This window comes from Nicotiana tomentosiformis, chromosome 2 (assembly GCF_000390325.3).
Source record: "Nicotiana tomentosiformis chromosome 2, ASM39032v3, whole genome shotgun sequence".
NCBI classification, from domain to species: domain Eukaryota; kingdom Viridiplantae; phylum Streptophyta; class Magnoliopsida; order Solanales; family Solanaceae; genus Nicotiana; species Nicotiana tomentosiformis.
The window spans coordinates 93738175-93755041 of NC_090813.1; the positions used below are offsets into that span (position 1 = coordinate 93738175).

At 36.7% G+C, this 16867-nt stretch overlaps 3 protein-coding genes across 13 annotated transcripts in view; 1 reads left to right on the forward strand and 2 right to left on the reverse strand.

Annotated features, from left to right (window-relative positions):
* Positions 1-16867, forward strand: part of LOC104098847 (type I inositol polyphosphate 5-phosphatase 4-like) — a 25102-nt gene continuing 8235 nt past the window's right edge. For 2 of the 6 annotated variants that reach the window (XM_018771598.3, XM_009605689.4), the window contains exons 1-6: positions 1-466; positions 566-653; positions 746-856; positions 939-1535; positions 1854-2117; positions 2362-2548. In XM_018771598.3, coding sequence (XP_018627114.1) covers positions 367-466; positions 566-653; positions 746-856; positions 939-1535; positions 1854-2117; positions 2362-2548 — 1347 coding nt within the window. In that variant the 5' untranslated portion in view covers positions 1-366. Of the gene's footprint in view, positions 484-565; positions 654-745; positions 857-938; positions 1536-1853; positions 2118-2361; positions 2557-2657; positions 3632-16867 lie in introns of those variants that run through there. The other 4 variants (XR_011414101.1, XM_070195776.1, XM_009605677.4 and 1 more) reach the window with 4 other exon arrangements.
* LOC104098892 (uncharacterized) overlaps positions 2938-16867 on the reverse strand; it is a 25775-nt gene continuing 11845 nt past the window's right edge. The window contains exon 10 of the mRNA XM_009605747.4: positions 2938-3170. The gene's annotated coding sequence lies outside the window, so the exon portion shown is untranslated. The remainder of the gene's footprint in view (positions 3171-16867) is intronic.
* Positions 8122-16867, reverse strand: part of LOC104098870 (uncharacterized) — an 11501-nt gene continuing 2755 nt past the window's right edge. Inside the window, exons 3-6 of one of the 6 annotated variants that reach the window (XM_033656864.2) lie at positions 14422-16729; positions 11982-12851; positions 11494-11823; positions 8122-9110 (exon numbers count right to left, since the gene is read on the reverse strand). In XM_033656864.2, coding sequence (XP_033512755.1) covers positions 8392-9110; positions 11494-11821 — 1047 coding nt within the window. In that variant the 5' untranslated portion in view covers positions 11822-11823; positions 11982-12851; positions 14422-16729 and the 3' untranslated portion in view covers positions 8122-8391. Of the gene's footprint in view, positions 9111-11493; positions 11824-11981; positions 14400-14421; positions 16730-16867 lie in introns of those variants that run through there. The other 5 variants (XM_009605723.4, XM_033656866.2, XM_033656863.2 and 2 more) reach the window with 5 other exon arrangements.

Consider the following 16867-nt stretch of genomic DNA (forward strand, 5'->3'; position numbering starts at 1 on the left):
TAATCGTAAATCTGATAGAACCTTGTGCGGCCTATATTCTGTTCTAATTTCTTCCTGGTCGAGCTACTCAGTGAAATAAAAATAGACTATTAGGGAAGCTTCTCAAATGTGCAACTCAACCACCTTTGACATTTCGTTCTTTCTCTTCAAGTCTTGGTATTATCGCTTGAATTAGGTGGTATTCGACCTTCTTGGGGCTGTCTTTTTCGTCCAGTCCATAACATTTTCTTCTATCAAGGCGACCAATACAATAATAGCTTTACCCAGAGCCTAAAAGCCAGCCATGTGGATATTCTTCAGCTATCTAACTTGACAAGAAAGAGATGTCATCTCTTTGAGTTTGAGGAATGGACTTTATTTCAAATCATGGGTAACAGGCAACGAAAATCAAGACGAAAAGCAATTCGGTTGTGGTTTATCAAAAGACGAAGCAAAGCTGATGCATCCCATTTAAGCGAAATTTCAGGTTTATTTCATTTCTTGGTAATCTTGATTGAGTCTTGCCTTGATGTTATTCGTTTAATTCATTTTATGTATTCAAATTTCTTTTGGTTGGTTTCCACAGATAACGACGAACAAGATGATGAGTGCATGGATGGTTTTGTTGGTAGGTCACTGGACATGGAACCATGCATTAGAAACAATGAATTGAGGTGAGCATTTCGGTTTGTATATCATGTTATGGACTTTAAAGCTTAACAAAATAATACATTTTTGGAGAAATAATTCGATATTTGCTCTGTAGAATCTTTGTTGGTACATGGAATGTTGCAGGAAGATCTCCAGTGGGAAGTCTAGCTCTAGATTTGATTGAGTGGCTCCATCTGAAAGAACCAGCTGATATTTATGTTCTTGGGTATGTATAAAATTCAAAATACAACAAACTTTACTCATCACACTAAAGAATTGGTCATTCAAGAAAGCTTTTGCTTTTGTAGCTTCCAGGAAATAGTACCTCTAAAGACTAAAACAGTAATTGGAGCAGAAGATCCAACAGAAGCAACTAACTGGAACTCGCTCATCGGTAAAACTCTAAATAGCAAGTATGGTGGTGCCTGGTTGACACCCATGATCAATCCAATCACCAATGATAATTATCAATATGATGCTGAATCAGATAGGAGACTAAGGAGTGACTACGAAATATCAAGTCCAGGTCAGACTAGAACCAAATATGAGCTTTCAGACCGTGTTGGTAGGTACAAATTGATGGCGAGCAAGAAGATGGTTGGTGTCTTCATTAGTGTCTGGATGAGAAGGGCATTGCTAAAGAAATATCGTGTCTCGGAGGTGAAAGTCTCGTCAGTAGCCTGTGGCATTATGGGCTATTTGGGAAACAAAGGATCAGTCTCTGTGAGCATGTCTATAGGAGGAACTAGTTTTTGCTTTGTGGCAGCTCACTTAGCCTCCGGAGAAAAGAAAGGTGATGAAGGGAAAAGGAACCATCAAGTCTCGGAAATTTTTAGGAGAACATCTTTCCCCCGGCTGCCTGAAGACAGACGTAAAAATCTTCCTCTCACCATTTTAGGGCACGAGTAAGTCAGTCTTTCTCATACCCGACTAAATACAAGAGTTGTGCTAACATGAAAGTACTAGTCAACGCATTCGTAACATAGATTCAACCTATTATGTTCAATATAAAACATAGGCAGAGGAATTTCCTTTCAGATTTCAGAATCAAACTACAAGAATGATAATGGCAATAATAATAGTCGGAAAGTAATTGGATTCAAAGTAAAGATATAGAAGTAAGAGGCTAAGCAGATTTTATATAATTATTGAAACTCCACTGCATAACAAAAGGATGACATGTTTTCACCTAAGATGACAAGATGTATTTTCTTGTAGAACAGCCAGATATTTTGGTTTGGAGATCTCAACTACAGATTATACTTGGAAGACAACTTAGCAAGGGAATTAATAAAGCAGCACAATTGGAGTGCCCTGCAAGAATTTGACCAGTTGCGGAAGGAACTAGAAGAAGGTGGAGTGTTTCAGGGTTGGAAAGAGGGAAATATAGAGTTTGCACCCACATACAAATATTCTTCTTACAATTGCAATCGTTATTCTGGTGGACTTCCAAGCAGAGCTGGGGAGAAGCAAAGAACTCCAGCATGGTACAGTCATCACTTGACATTTTTTCCTAGTACTTTTGACAGTTAAACATCCCCACCCCTTGCGAAAAGGCACTCGTCGCTATCCCCCAGAAAATTAAAAAACCTCAGGTCTAGTCCCTTTGTCCAAACTGATGGTTTAAATTAAACAAAAGAAAGATTCTATAGGAATCTGACCAAGTAATGGTCATTGCTAGCACCTATGTGCTCATACTTACTATCATGACATTTGGAATGTTGATGGCAGGTGCGATAGGATCCTATGGTATGGTAAGGGAGTTAAACAGCTTTCCTATTTCCGCAGTGAAAGCAAGTTCTCTGACCATCGGCCGGTCTCTGCTTTATTCTCTATACATGTTGAAGATCAAAAGTGTGCCCGTTCAGGTCTGGTTTCATTTCCTCCTTCAGTCCCCTCCACAATTCCTAGTAAAGCTGTAAGTATCTGACTCATTGTTCACTGTGGTTTCTTGGCTCTTTAGCTGATTATGGATGACTTTTTGAATGTCAATTTACAAAGTTCTAAAGTTGAGCACATGCTGGCAGGTAACCAACTACAAGGCAAGGGTAATAGAGATGCTAGATCTCCACTCTTATCATTGATTGTGAGGGATATAGAAGGATCAACAACATATGTGCAAACAGAAAATCCAATAGGTTACTTCCTATTCAGCTGAACAAAACAATTCATATTCTTACAACAATCGCTTCCAATCCTTCAAAAAAGCATTCTGGTGGATTCACTTTCAAGCCCCCCATAACACCACAATAATGGGAGGTAGAGCATGGGCGGTGACAACCCTTTTATTAGGATATTAGAGGCAAGTGCATTTAACTTTCTTCTTTACCAATGCAAAAGATTGCTGAAAGAGCAGAAATACAACTATCCTCATGGTAACAGTATGTTTTATTTTACAGCTTTCATTAAATTTGTTCTTTGGGAAGTATTAGGGAAATGAGTAGAAAAGTAGGAGTGTCAATTTTGCAAACTAGACCTCTCTATAGTAGAACAAAGCTTAGCCAAGCCAGTGGAAGACATAAGAGCAGAAATGTAAGCACCTCAGGGTCCTTTTGACTGTCATCAGCTTAAAGTCAGGGACTACTTACAAGAAGCTAATATTCATCGCCTGCTTGAAGAATTTCACCTAATGCCTCTGCATTGTCCCTATGACAACTGGGAGATACCGACCTCTGTAGCTCATCACCAAGGGAAGCACATCTGTTTTCTAATTCAGAAGTCTGCTTGCTTCCAGTCAAGGACACAAAAATAGTTGACAAATCTAAAGCATGGGTGCTCATTCCATAAGTGTCATTTTGAGGTGTGAAAGAGTTTTCTCAGTAATACAATAGGAGATTACGAGACTGTAACAGCAAACGTGGAACGTGTCATGAAAATTTGAGATCCACTGCAAATTCATTCTCTTCCACCAATGAGGTGAACTAGTAAATAATTAGCTATATGTAGACGAGTCCAAACAATAACGATTTAAGGATATCTGGCTAACTCCTGCATTTCCATATGTTCTTTTGTGATTCTCTCTATCAGTGATGCTTTCCTCGCCGAAACACCCAACTCCTCTTCAAGCTGAAAAACGCCACACAGCTCAACATACTAAGTTCTCCTAATACTAATAACCAGACAATACAGCAACAGAAGAAAGGAAATGAGAGCAGTTAGGCTCAACAAAAGCGTAATAACTTGCCTGCCTATGAATATTCTGTTCTACTTGGTATTCCTCTTCTTCCTTAGTGAACTGGGAACTATCTGAGCCAGCTTATTCTGGAGGTCAGTTTTGACAGCTTCAGCATCTTCTGCTTTGGTTTTTGCAGAACCTGCTAGTGAAGGTATAAAAATTCTTGATCCCCTTGAAAAAGCTATCGTATAGAAAAGCAACAATAGAATTTTTGAAATCATTAAATTTGAACATCCTTATAATAGAAGAAACTCCCCAACACATCAAAAAAAGAAGAGCGCTTATCTGTGTGCGTTAAACACACCAGGCTTTGATGCTGGCTCGCTGCAATTATCATTTTGGAATGTAGAGACTATTGTCTCATGGAATTTCCTTCTTCCACTTTAGTAGAAGAAAGCTCAGCCATTTAACAGCAGATCAGCTAAATCTCAACACGGTGAAGTCACAAAATTCAAATGAAATGAGCTATGGAGTTGGAGCAAAACAGATAAATTTATATCTGGCCACTAAATCTTCTGTGCTCAAGCTAACGTGTCACTTTGATAACTAAATTTGAGATATCCAGTTCCCTCAAGAAAAGAAGTATACTAACAAGACTGGCACCAATTAACAGGTTTTTCTGCCAAATTAGAAACTCAGAGTTTTAAATTACTATCACAACAGTGGAGAATATTTGCTCTGCATCTCCATGTCTACACTTTGCCAGTTGAACAACTAATGTGCATGAGTGCCAATGGAGGGAATATGTACTAGTTCCAGTGATAAGACCGCTGGATCACGTTCAATTTATATTATTTGCATACTTCTGAGCCAGAACTGAACAAGAAATATGATATAGGCTAAAGGACTGGCAGCTTAATAAAAAATTCTTTGTTTCTGTTACTATACAATATCACCAAATTAATTTTGAAAAGCAAAACAAAAACCACATAATCATTGGATAACTGTAGATTCTAATTCAGAAGGTCAAAGTGTTCGTCTTTCTCATTTAAAAAGAAGCCACAAATTATGATCACCCCCCAAGCATAATTACGCGTTGCTAGTAATCATGACATACTCAAAGATTGTAAGCATGTCTAAACAACAATATCATCTTCAAACTTCAAGTACTACAAACTGAATCAGCCATTAAAGCAATGCCAAGTTCGTTGTACTACTTAGGCCATGTCATGTATAAATGCAAATTAGATCCTAAAATATTAGCAGCAGCCAAGTAAGAGTTAGCTCTTCTAACATCAGCCTGGATTGACTAGAGACTGTTTTATCTCTGAGTCTGCACTTAGCTGTCCTATGTCTGAAAAAACTACAGAATGAAAGGGCAGCGCGGTGCACTAAACTCCCGCTATGCGCGGGTCCGGGAAAGGGCCGGACCACAAAGGTCTATTGTACGTAGCCTTACCCTGCATTTCTGCAATAGGCTGTTTCTACGGCCCGAACCCGTGACCTCCTAGTCACATGGCAGCAACTTTACCAGTTACGCCAAGGCTCCACTTGAAAAAACTACAATATAAGAGCTATAAACCTTATCTATAATTTTATTTTTTTTTAAAATCTACTGGTAATACCTAATTAGCCAGACTTCATACTGCCATTTCAATAGTAAAACATTACTGTCTATTAAGGGGACACAAAAATTAACTCCTAATATTTGCACTTTGCAGGGGGGAAATCCTATACCACATAATGGAATCACATAAAAACTAAAATAAGATGACATCCATGTTAATAGAAGTGAAAACTACCGATAACTTACTTCAACAAACAGTACCTTATCTGTGCATTGAGTTCAAGCATTTTCTCAATGAAGCCATCTCTGCATAAGCAGTGATAGATACAATAAGAAAGACAATTGCAAAGACATTCTAAACTTAGTTAAAGATGCAGTTTCTACTTAGCCAAAGTGATTGTAATCGAACAAAGAGAGTTGAGACTTGAGAGGTTAACTTAACGAAGCATGTCATTACCAGAGTTTCTGCCTCTTTGTTCTATTCACGGTTCAGAATATCATCAGTAGTGAGTTCGTATAAGGAACAGCGTTATTGTTAGCAAGCCAATGCAGTGATGTTCAGATTTACAAATATAATTAAGTACAAATACAAATCTAATACAAACATCAACAATCATTACAAGCTAGCAGAGAACTAACGTGCGCCTTAAAGGAGAATATAACTTCGAGTAGATGTTTTACCTTAAGTGCCTCTATTTCAGATCCATAAGCAGATAATTCATCTTAAATCAAAGCGATCCTTTCCTATAACATAAAAATTGAAACAGATCTTTTAGAAATAGGAGAAAAGTAATTTTCTGGAGTTAAAATTCAGCTAATTAAATATGTTTTTTATTAGCTTAAAAAGTTAACCAGTAAATATCAGCGAATTCAAATACGAATGAAATTGAAAACCTCTAGGGCTTGAATAGCAGATTCATTCCTGGCTAATTCAACCTCGTAGCCTTTGAGCTCTTGCTCAGCAAACTCCTTCTGATGTTTTGCCTCTTCGAACTCAGCATTTGCAATTTCAAGCTCCAATTGAAGCTTTTGACTTCGTTTCTTCAGATTTATTATTCTTCGCTCTGAAAATTTCGAGATATTAGATTACAAAATCAATTTCAGTTTGTATCAATTTTCAGTTTTCAAAATTCGTTGAATTATCAATTGAAGAATTTAACACGAGTTCTATTGGAGGAAATGAGGGAGCAAAACGAACCTCCTTCAGATTTTTCAGATGCAAAGTCGCGGATTAGATGTTAGGAATTGCTTCTAAGAATCATTTCCCGCCATCTCTTCCTTCTCTGAGAAGCTGTTTCGAAATTTCGAACTCTTCACTGTAATATATGTTACTTTTACAGTGGCACCGCGTTGATCTCGTAATGTAAAAGTTTCACCCCATACCCTATTTCTATTTGCACCCTGCTATTTAACCTGAACCTACTTTTGAAAAAAAATTAACTTGTACCCAATTTAATTTAACAATGGTGAATCAGGTTTCTTTCATATATGTTGCATCAGTTAATGAGTTTTACAACTTTTGCGACTTCAGACAAATTCTGTTCCCGTTTGGATAGGCTTATTTTAAGTGGTTTTTAAACATAAGTCATAAGTTAGGAATTCGACTTTTGAATTTTTATTTTTAATCATTTTAGCTTAAAAATAAGTGCTTAAAAGTATTTTTTTTTTTACTTTATTCAAACACTACAAAAAGGCTTAAACGGTATTTAGGTTTAAAAGCACTTAAAATAAGTCAATCCAAACGAACTCTTTGTCTAAAGTTTGTGCGCGGTAGTGCAAACTTTAGACTTATTTTGTCTGAATTTTATGTGCAATAGTACAAACTTCAGACTTATTTTGTTTTATCTGAAGTTAGTGTGCAATAGTGCAAACTTTCAGACTTATTTTACCTGAAGTTTTGTATGTTGTAGTGCAAACTTCATATTTATAGGGCTGTGTTCGATAGTGTAGACTTTCAGACTTATTTTGTTTTGTCTGAAGTTTGTGTGCGGTAGTGCAAACTTCAGACTCATTACCGAGTTTCTGCCTCTTTGTTCTCTTGGAGAAGAAAAGTTGGATAGAACAAAATTTTGGATAGAACATGAAGTATCACACTTGTTGGGTTATGAGTCTTCTGACTGAAGACAAGAGAGTAAATTTATGTGACATAGATTAACAGTTCCAAATGAAGTCTTTAGTTATTTTGATATGAGTAGATTGCAGCTTGAGTGGCTAATCCAATTTAGCTTCGAAATGGGGACTCTGGTAAGCAAATGTATATTCTTATCCCAAACTATAAATAATCCATAACATAAGCCGTTTGGAACTCTAGCCATCTTAAGCTGCATTTCACTATGCATCAACAATGGATCTGATGAGTTTGTGTTAATAATTATCCTATTTTATATATTTTGTTCGTTTGTCTATTAAACTATGGTTAAGGAACAAATCGAAACACGTCTATGTACTTCTTATAGAAATGTATTATAATTTAAATGAAATAAACTCACGTTATGGGAGCAAACTTCTTTCAATTTTTTACAGGAAGCTAAAAGAAAGACCAAAACTAATTACTAGTTTGTTTATCTTCAGATCCTTTTATTCTACATCCCTGCCTCTTGAGTAATTTTTCCTTCCAGAATGTCAACTGCTGCTGGGAAGGAACAAAGATGATATTTCGAAGAAAGATATACCTGGAGAGGTGAGTGGCTCATCAACTTCATTGAGGCACCTAAGAAAATTTTAAAATAAAGAACTGCATATGAGCACAACAATCGTGTTGTCGTTTAATTTTTGCTACGAGCAATAATAACATTTAATGAAATGCTGGTTAACAAGAAACTGATAGATTTGAGAATTTAAAGAGGATTAGGTATTCCACGAGCAGAGTGATGGAGAGGCCAGAGAAGCTATTGATCCACTTTAGCAAAGCTCTCTGCTTTAGATTGCTGTAAATTGTGGAAACAGAGCCATAAATATTAGTCACCAAACACAGAAATACAATTTGAAATTCCATAATACAGTGGACACAGGTCAAACACCTCAAGAAATTGACTGTGTTTTCTGTTGTTTCCTGTAAAGCATAATCTACAACACAGGGTCATTCAGCAATATCGCCTTCTGGCATCCACACACGAAGGAGCTGGTCATAAAATGAGCAAGTAGCAATGACATTGTTCTTATCCCTACCGTTCCTCCCTAAACAACCTCTTTGCCAATCAGCTCCATATGCCAGGGAACCATGTTTATTGTAGGTTTCAATTACTTCAGCTGTATTCCCTTTAACTTTAACAACTGCAAATCCATTGTGCATACAAGCTGTCAAGACTAGGTCAGGTACAAAAGGATGGTACTTAATTCTCCAAACTCCTCCACCTAAGGAGATTGATGTCTCGTGTACAGGTTTTGAGATTGATCTTACATCCCATACCCTTAGGTGTTCATCATAGCAACCAGTGAGTAACGTGTAAGGATCACTTGGACTCTTAGTAATGCAGCAAATCCCCATTGTGTGAACCTTTCTATTTTGGAATGCCAAGTTAGATGGATCATCTCGCAAATCCCAGCAACTAAATTTGCAGTCATCTGACCCTGTGTACACCAGCTGTGGTTGGTGGATATCAAAAGAGGCAGCCCAAAGTTCAAAGTCATGTGCTTTCCAGTCTCTGGAAATGCTTAGTTGAGACTCAAGGAGTGAAATTATTGAGACTGACCCATCCGAAAGCCCCACAGCGAGGGATGTAGCTGATGGGTTCCAGTCTATACACAAGCACATGGAGGAACTGACATGTTCATCACATACCTCTAGCAAATGATTCCCTATAAGAAAGAACATCTTGTCATGGTAGTATGCTAGTGCTTAACGCAAAAGTAAAGTGTTAAATGAAGAAAGGTACCACAAGGACCACCAGTGCTAGATGAAAAAGGATAGAAAAGCCAATGAAAATATGATAAATATAAGTCCATGTACTTGGACGAATCAGAACAAAAACATAATCCTTGTTAGAATTTACTGCACTTGGCAATTAGTAATTTAGTATCAGCAGATTCATAATAGCATATATGTTCCAGCCCCCCGCCGAAAAAGCAAATAATCTCTTGTAAGATAGTAAAGGTAGAGATAGCGATTGAAGCACTCAAACAAAAGAACTAACTAATCAAGTGTTTCAAACTCTAAAATAAATCATTTCACACTTTAACATCAAAGAGAAGTGCTGACAGGTCATTGTTTCTTGTCATGAGAACAGACAACTAGGTAATTTTATTAATATTCAACATGCATATTGGACTTTTAACACTTTGTCAAAATACATGCCGCCCCCCCCCCCCCAAAACCCCCTATCTACGATTTATATGCATTCCGAGCTACTGAAGTATGATCACTCACAAGACAAGAACTATCAGTACCAAAAACTTGAGTCTTTCACTATTACTTTGAGTAACCACTTGAGTTGGCTAGCCAATTACTTAATAAAGATTAAAGGCCAAATACATATCTGCCCCTTAGCTAGCGTTTGGCCATAGATTCCCAAATTTGTTCTGAAAAATCTAATTTGGGTAAAGTTTTATATGAAGATGAAAATGTGTTTGGACATCAGTTTTCAAAACATATTTCCCAAATTTATTTTGGAAAAACATGAAACATAACTTATACCCACAAGTTCTAAAAACTAATAAAATTCATTATATTATCGCAAACCATAGTCTTGAACATAAATAAATTTGATACAAAATTATCATTTTTATAATGAACTACATGATACACTATCAGGTGACCGAGAAGACGAAGCAACATTGTTACAAAATAATAAATGATGGGCTCTTTTATAAAATACAAAAGTTTGGGGCAATTTTAGAAAAATATAATAGTGATATTTTGGCCCAAAACCAGCTATTGAGTTGGATTTTGGGATTTTGCCAAAATGTAGGCAAAATCTATGGCCAAACATGTGTTTGCCAAATAAAACCCAAATTTATTTTGGCAAAATCTATGGCCAAACATGTGTTTGTCAAATAAAACCCAAATTTATTTTGGCAAAATCTATGGCCAAACGGGTCCTTAAACTAGTCTAACTTTTTCATTTAGACACATAAACTCAGGCAGGTATCAAATGGACCTCTAAACTCCTTCAAAAGTGTATCAATTAGACACATTTTCTCTAATTATACCTAAACTATTAATTGTCTAATTGGTACACTTTTTAATGAGTTTAGGTGTCCAACAGATAGTAGCTGGAGTTCAAGTGTCTAAATAAAAAATCTGACAAGTTTAAGGGGTCGCATATGTATTTGGCCAAGATTAAAAAGCATGACATTAGAACTGAGGAAATTTTTTTGATAGCTACGTTATGAAAAATTCAATTTCTAATGAAGGTGGTTATGAAGTTCGTATTACATCTAGGTCATTGACCCATCGTACTCCGATTCCTGCAATCTACAGTTCTTAAAACTTTCCAGTCTTTCCTTCTTCTGGTTCAGTCTTGTACTGAGGAAAGACAACTATGTAATTCTATTAACATTTTGCATGCACATTGAACTCCTACACTTTGTCAAAATACATGCCCTCAAAGGCTCAAACCTATGATTTATGCATTCCAAGCTACCTATGAAGTATGAACACTCACAAGACAAGAATTGTCGTTATCAACAAACTTGAGTCTTTGGTCACTACTCTAAGTAACCACTTTAGTTGGCTAGATAATTACTTATAAAGATTTTAAAAAGATGATTTTAACTGAGGAACACTTCCTGATAGCTAAATTTTTTTTAAATAAAAAATTCAGTTACTAATGGAAGTGGTTAAGCGATATGTATTTTTCTTTTTTTTTTTTGATGCATTGTACTCCAATTCCTACAATCTACATATTATTTAAAAAATAATTCCTTCTCCACCATAGACAACTGCTATATATAAATGTAATAAAAGCAAGAATATGATATTACATACAGCTATTTTTTCCTGATATGATAGTAACCAGAGAGACTTCTCCATGTTCCAATACAACATAATACGCCCTTACAATACTACAGTATATGAATCCCAAATACTCATTTCACTACACTTTGGACCCATTTCATTTCAATACTCTACAACTTGGTATTCACTAAACTGTAAAGAAAATTAAATTAGTTTTCTCTTATCACACAAAATTTCCCACATTGACAATGATAACATGTAACACGAAAGGAGACTCAAACATACCAGGAATATTTGATTCATTCAAACAAGATTCAAGCTTGTGAACTCTCACATAACCATTAGCATCAGCTTGAGCAAGTGATGGAACCACATTTCCACCAACTGGGCTCCATTTTATATCAAAAATACCAGCTGTTTGTACTCTCTGTGTCAAGCTAAGTCGACTGGATTCAGCATCAACATCAAAGAGGGATATACTGCCAGTTCTACTAGGCTGATCTCCTTCTTGTAAAGTGTAGGTGCAAGCGGCAAGAACGTTGTGGAAAGATTCGTGTGGACAAAACTCCACAGCATCGGCATTTCCATCAAGGTGGCAATGAGCTATATCCATACCTGCATAAGTTTAACAAATAGGGTGAATGGGAAAAAAAAATGTTTAGTTAGACAATTCGTCAAACAGGTTGTGAACTAAGAACTATAAGAGAAATGTGTTTTTCTCAAAGGAAGGGACAATAATTATCAACTAGAGTTGTGTTAAGGATATTAAACACCTTTGTTCCTTTGGCTTCAAATTAAGACTTGACTGGTTGGTTGAAGCGCCAAAACAACATCATACTCCTTAACTACCCTGGTGTAAACTACAGGCACATTGCTCTCCTCCAAACATCTCCATAGGATCTCCCTTGCGATTTTGTCGTAACACCATATGCAAGCCCCTCTTCCTATCCCTATACTGCTCCACCAATCTCCTTACAAGGTGAATGATTTCTGTACTCGAGCGTCTCGACATGAATCCGAACTGGTTCTCGTAAGTCGTAAATAAACACACTCCTCTTCACCCTCACTTCTACCAATCTCTCCCAAACTTTCATAATGTGGCTTAGCAGCTTAATAACCCTATAGTTGTTGCATTTTTGGATATCACCCTTATTCTTGTACAACAGAATCACCGTACTCCATCTCCATTCTTCGAGCATCTTCGTCGTCCTAAAAATGATATTAAACAACCTAGTAAGCCACTCCAAATCTATCATGCCCGTGTTTTTCCAAAATTCCACCGGAATCTCGTTTGGCTCAATCGCTCTTCCCTGCCCATCTTACACATAACCCCCTCAAGCTCCACAACTTTTATGCGCCTACGATACCCAAAATCACGACTCTCGTAGTACTCTAAATCATCTAGCACAATGTTCCTGTCCCCCTCTTTGTTCAATTGTTTATGGAAGTATGTCTGCCATTTTCGTCTAATATGTGCCTCTCCCACATGTCTGTCATTTTCGTCTAATATGTGCCTCTTCCACCAATATCTTGCCTTCCCCGTCTCTAACGTACTTCACTTGGTCCAGGTCACGATCCTTCCTCTCTTTCACCTTGGCTAACCTGTACAACTTCTTGTCCCCACCTTTGTTTCCAGGTTTTTCCTACAAACGTCCAAAAGCTGCAATCTTAGCCACCGTAACCGCTAAGTTTAGAGAATACCAAGTTGTAGAGTAATGAAATGGGTCCAAAGTGAAGTGAAATGGGTATTTAGGATTCATATAATGTAGTATTGCAAGGGCGTAGTATGTTGTATTGGATCATTGGAACATGAAGAAGTCCCTCCAGTTATTGTCAGATCAGGAGCAAATATTGTATGTGATATTATTTCCTTACTTTTATTACATTTGTATATAGCAGTTGTCTATGATGGAAGGAAGGAAAGACTGAAAATTTGTAAGTAAGGTGTAAATTGTAGGAATTGGAGTACGATGTGTCAATGTCCTGGATGTAATACATGTTGCTTAATCACTCCTGTTAGAAACTGAATATTTTTATTTTAAAAAAAAACTTAGCTATCAGGACGTGTACCTCCGTTAAAATATCATCTCTTTAAAATCTTTATAAGCAATTCTCAGAGTAGTGGTCAAAGATTCAAGTTTTTTGGGACTGACAATTCTTGTCTTGTGAGTGTTCATACTTTATAGGTAGCTCGGAATGCATAAATCACATGTGTGAGGGCATGTATTTGACAACTTATATAAGTCCAATGCGCAAGCAAAATGTTAACAGAATTACCTAGTTATATTTTCTCATTACAAGACTGGACCAGAGGAAGAACGGGAAAGTTTTAAGAATGTGTAGACATGATTTCTGTGATTTGAATAAAATCGAAAGCTATAATCTCCGAGAGAAAGTTAACAGAATACTCTTCCATTTTTATATGATATTAAAATGGTTAAACAATGATTAATCCTAAATACTCAATAATTAATGAGTTCTATTGATGACTAGGTGCGTAGTTCATAGAATAAAGAATTCTTGACATAACACTTCTACTTCTTAACAATAAATTGAAAACAGTAGTATTTGATGAGCACGTTTCTTGGATGAGGAATGGCAAACTACAGGTAAATACTTCCAACATGACACACACAACTTCCATGCAACTTCTCAATAAGCCAGGTAAAAATAATAATAATAATAATAATAATAAATGACTAGTATGTAATATCTCTTATACTTTTCTGATCCTAAATTAATAAAGACATGCCAATAGCCGTGTTCTCTTAAATCTCAACAGTGTATTACTAAATCACAAAGACACTGATTTAACAGATTAACAAACATTCAGTAACACATCCTACTTAGTTATTTTCTAATATTTTAACAATATTGCTAGCATAGGAACGCTAAAGGAATTTAAATCCAGTAACTAAACTCATTTTTCATACCAGTGATTTTCTGTGGATATGACTCTATACATAAGAAATATTGCTAGCATAGGAAGGCTAAAGGAATTTAAATCCAGTAACTACACTCATTTTTCATACCAGTGATTTTCTGTGGGTATGACTCTATACATAAGAAAAAGCAACTAAGCAACTAAGTGATTTTCTATAACCAGATAATCACAGAAATCTAGAAGATGGTTTCTACTGCACAAAATATGAAATGTTTTATGGCCTAAAACCGAACAAAGAAAGAAAATTAAAAAAAAGGAACGAAACTGACCTTTTTAGTGCAGCGAACCAGGGCGTGTACAATGGCTACCTTGAACCAGTGGCGGACCCAGGATTTTTATCAAACAGGTTCAAAATGCGAAGAAGCAAATATACAAAGAGGTCAACAAAAACTATATATTAATAAAATATATTATTACAACTGTCCTCTACGAGTTTTCATTTCCTCAAACGTATTCATAATAGTCTCATCAGAAATGGTGTTAAATATTTTTCTTTCTACATAAGGTACCAAACAACCGCTCATGAATTCGTCATTCATTCGGTTTCGCAATTCAATCTTGATCAACTTCATCGCCGAAAAAGTTCTTTCAACTGTAGCAGTGGCAATTGGTAGAAGCAAAGCAAATTTCACAAGGCGAAACACAAATGGATAATTCAAATGCTTCTTTGTCTTAACTAGTGTTTCAGAAAGATCAACAAGTCCTTGTAGATTTGAGAACCTTTCATCAACATCGCGAACATCAACAATATAAGTTTCAAGTTGATTCTTGAGCGTAACCGTTATATTCTCATCAAAATCGTTATGATACAATTCAGCCATCCTCAATATCTTGTTTATGTCAAAACTTGAAAATGAGTCAACTGGATTTAAGCAAGCTACTCCAACAAGCAAGTTAGTTGTCACCTCATTAAAACGAGCATTGAGTTCTTGAACTTACCAATCAATAATCTTAAAAAATATATCAACACGATAGTGATGTAAAATAGTATAATCAACAACTTTACGTTAAGATCTTCCAGAGTTAAAATAAAGTCATCAAAGTTTGGTATCAAAATATTATACTTGACACAAAATGCAGACACCTTATCAATAAGTGAATTCCATTCTTTTTCTCTTAACTTTTGCAACCGTCTCTTTGCCACTTCAACAAGTAGAATAGCATTTGCAATATCTTGCTCCTTTTTTTGTAAGGATGTATTAAGCTCATTTGTGATCCCCAAAACATCTCTCATTAAGTGCAACATGAAAGCAACCTCAAATGTTTGACAAGTGCTAAGATATCCCTTTGCCTTAGCTCTTTCTTCTAAAGTCCGGGCATCAACAACGATAGTATCAAGAACTTCAATAATTGAGCCAAACATAGAAATAAAGTTCTTAAAAGATTTGTAGTGCGAACCCCAACGAGTATCGGCAGTGGGCAGCGGTGCATCGATCAAATCCATCTCCAAACAAAAAGATTGATCATGTTCCTACAAAGCTGGCAAGTGCATCAAAGGAAGTTAGTATCTCTAATTCTTTTGATGCGATGGTGTATGAATCTATTGTGGGTGATGCTGGGAAGAAGGAACAACAGGTTGGGCGTGAGCCAGCCACAAAAACCAGCATGAAACAGTCACTAAGCAGTGGAAAACAGCAGCAGCAGCTAATTCTGCCTCGTCATAGCAGTGAGGAACATGGTCAACACAGTGATGCTTTGAGTGAAAATTTGGGTGCTCAACGAGTTGCATCAATGAACAACTTAACAGAGGTGTTAAAGAGTGATCGTGTACCTACTTCCAGCACTCCAGGCAGTAGCAAACAACAGAAATTTTCCAACACCATAGGTGGTCGATTAATTGTTTCGAAAGACATTGTTCCTGTTGATGGCCAAAGGCTGAGGCAGTCCAATTGTCTACTGCAACCACAATGACCAGCACTCCAAAGCTACATAATTCTAGTCCATAAGTTGCAAAAATCATTAAAGATACTCAGATGGCTATGATGATGAGTTCAAATCCTATCATCAAGCAACCATTGGTCACTTTGAACACATCGGTTCATGATGTCCCTTCTCAATCGCTAGAATCATTTGGTGAGCATGGTGATGTATCCGGGCAGCTTCTACTGTCCACTGGGAACGATTACGATGTGGTAAAAGAGGATATGAGGGAGGAGAACAATGTGCAAATTGGCCAACATGAAAATGCACAACATCAACGAGAACTCTTTCATAGATTGATGTTCCAAGGAAAATTGTGGGCTGATCAAGTTGAGGATGAAGAGGATGATGATGAAGTTGATTTTGACGATAGTGATGGCAAGGAAAGTGAAGGCAGCAGCCCACTTTCAGTGGGTTCACCAACGGCAAAAGGTAACAAAGCTACTCAAACTTCTCCTAAGAAACAGTTGTGCCCGCTTGCGCCTGTTTTTGTGCCTTCAAGTAAGGCTATGATTACAGCCCATGATAGGGCACTCTTAGATGCATTGGACAGTCCAACACCACACAAATTTGCACTGTCAGCAAGTGCACAAATGCTGCAATCTTCAGGTAAGAACAACAACACAAATATTCAATCTCAAGCTTCCATTGTTAAACCTAATATGAAAGAAGGAGTTGTCATTAGGGAACTCCCAATGAGAGTTGCAAAACAAAAAGTGGTTGCCGCAGCCACGTATACGAGGTCCAACCATTCCAAAAAGAAATCATGAATTTTGAATACATATTGAAAAGGTT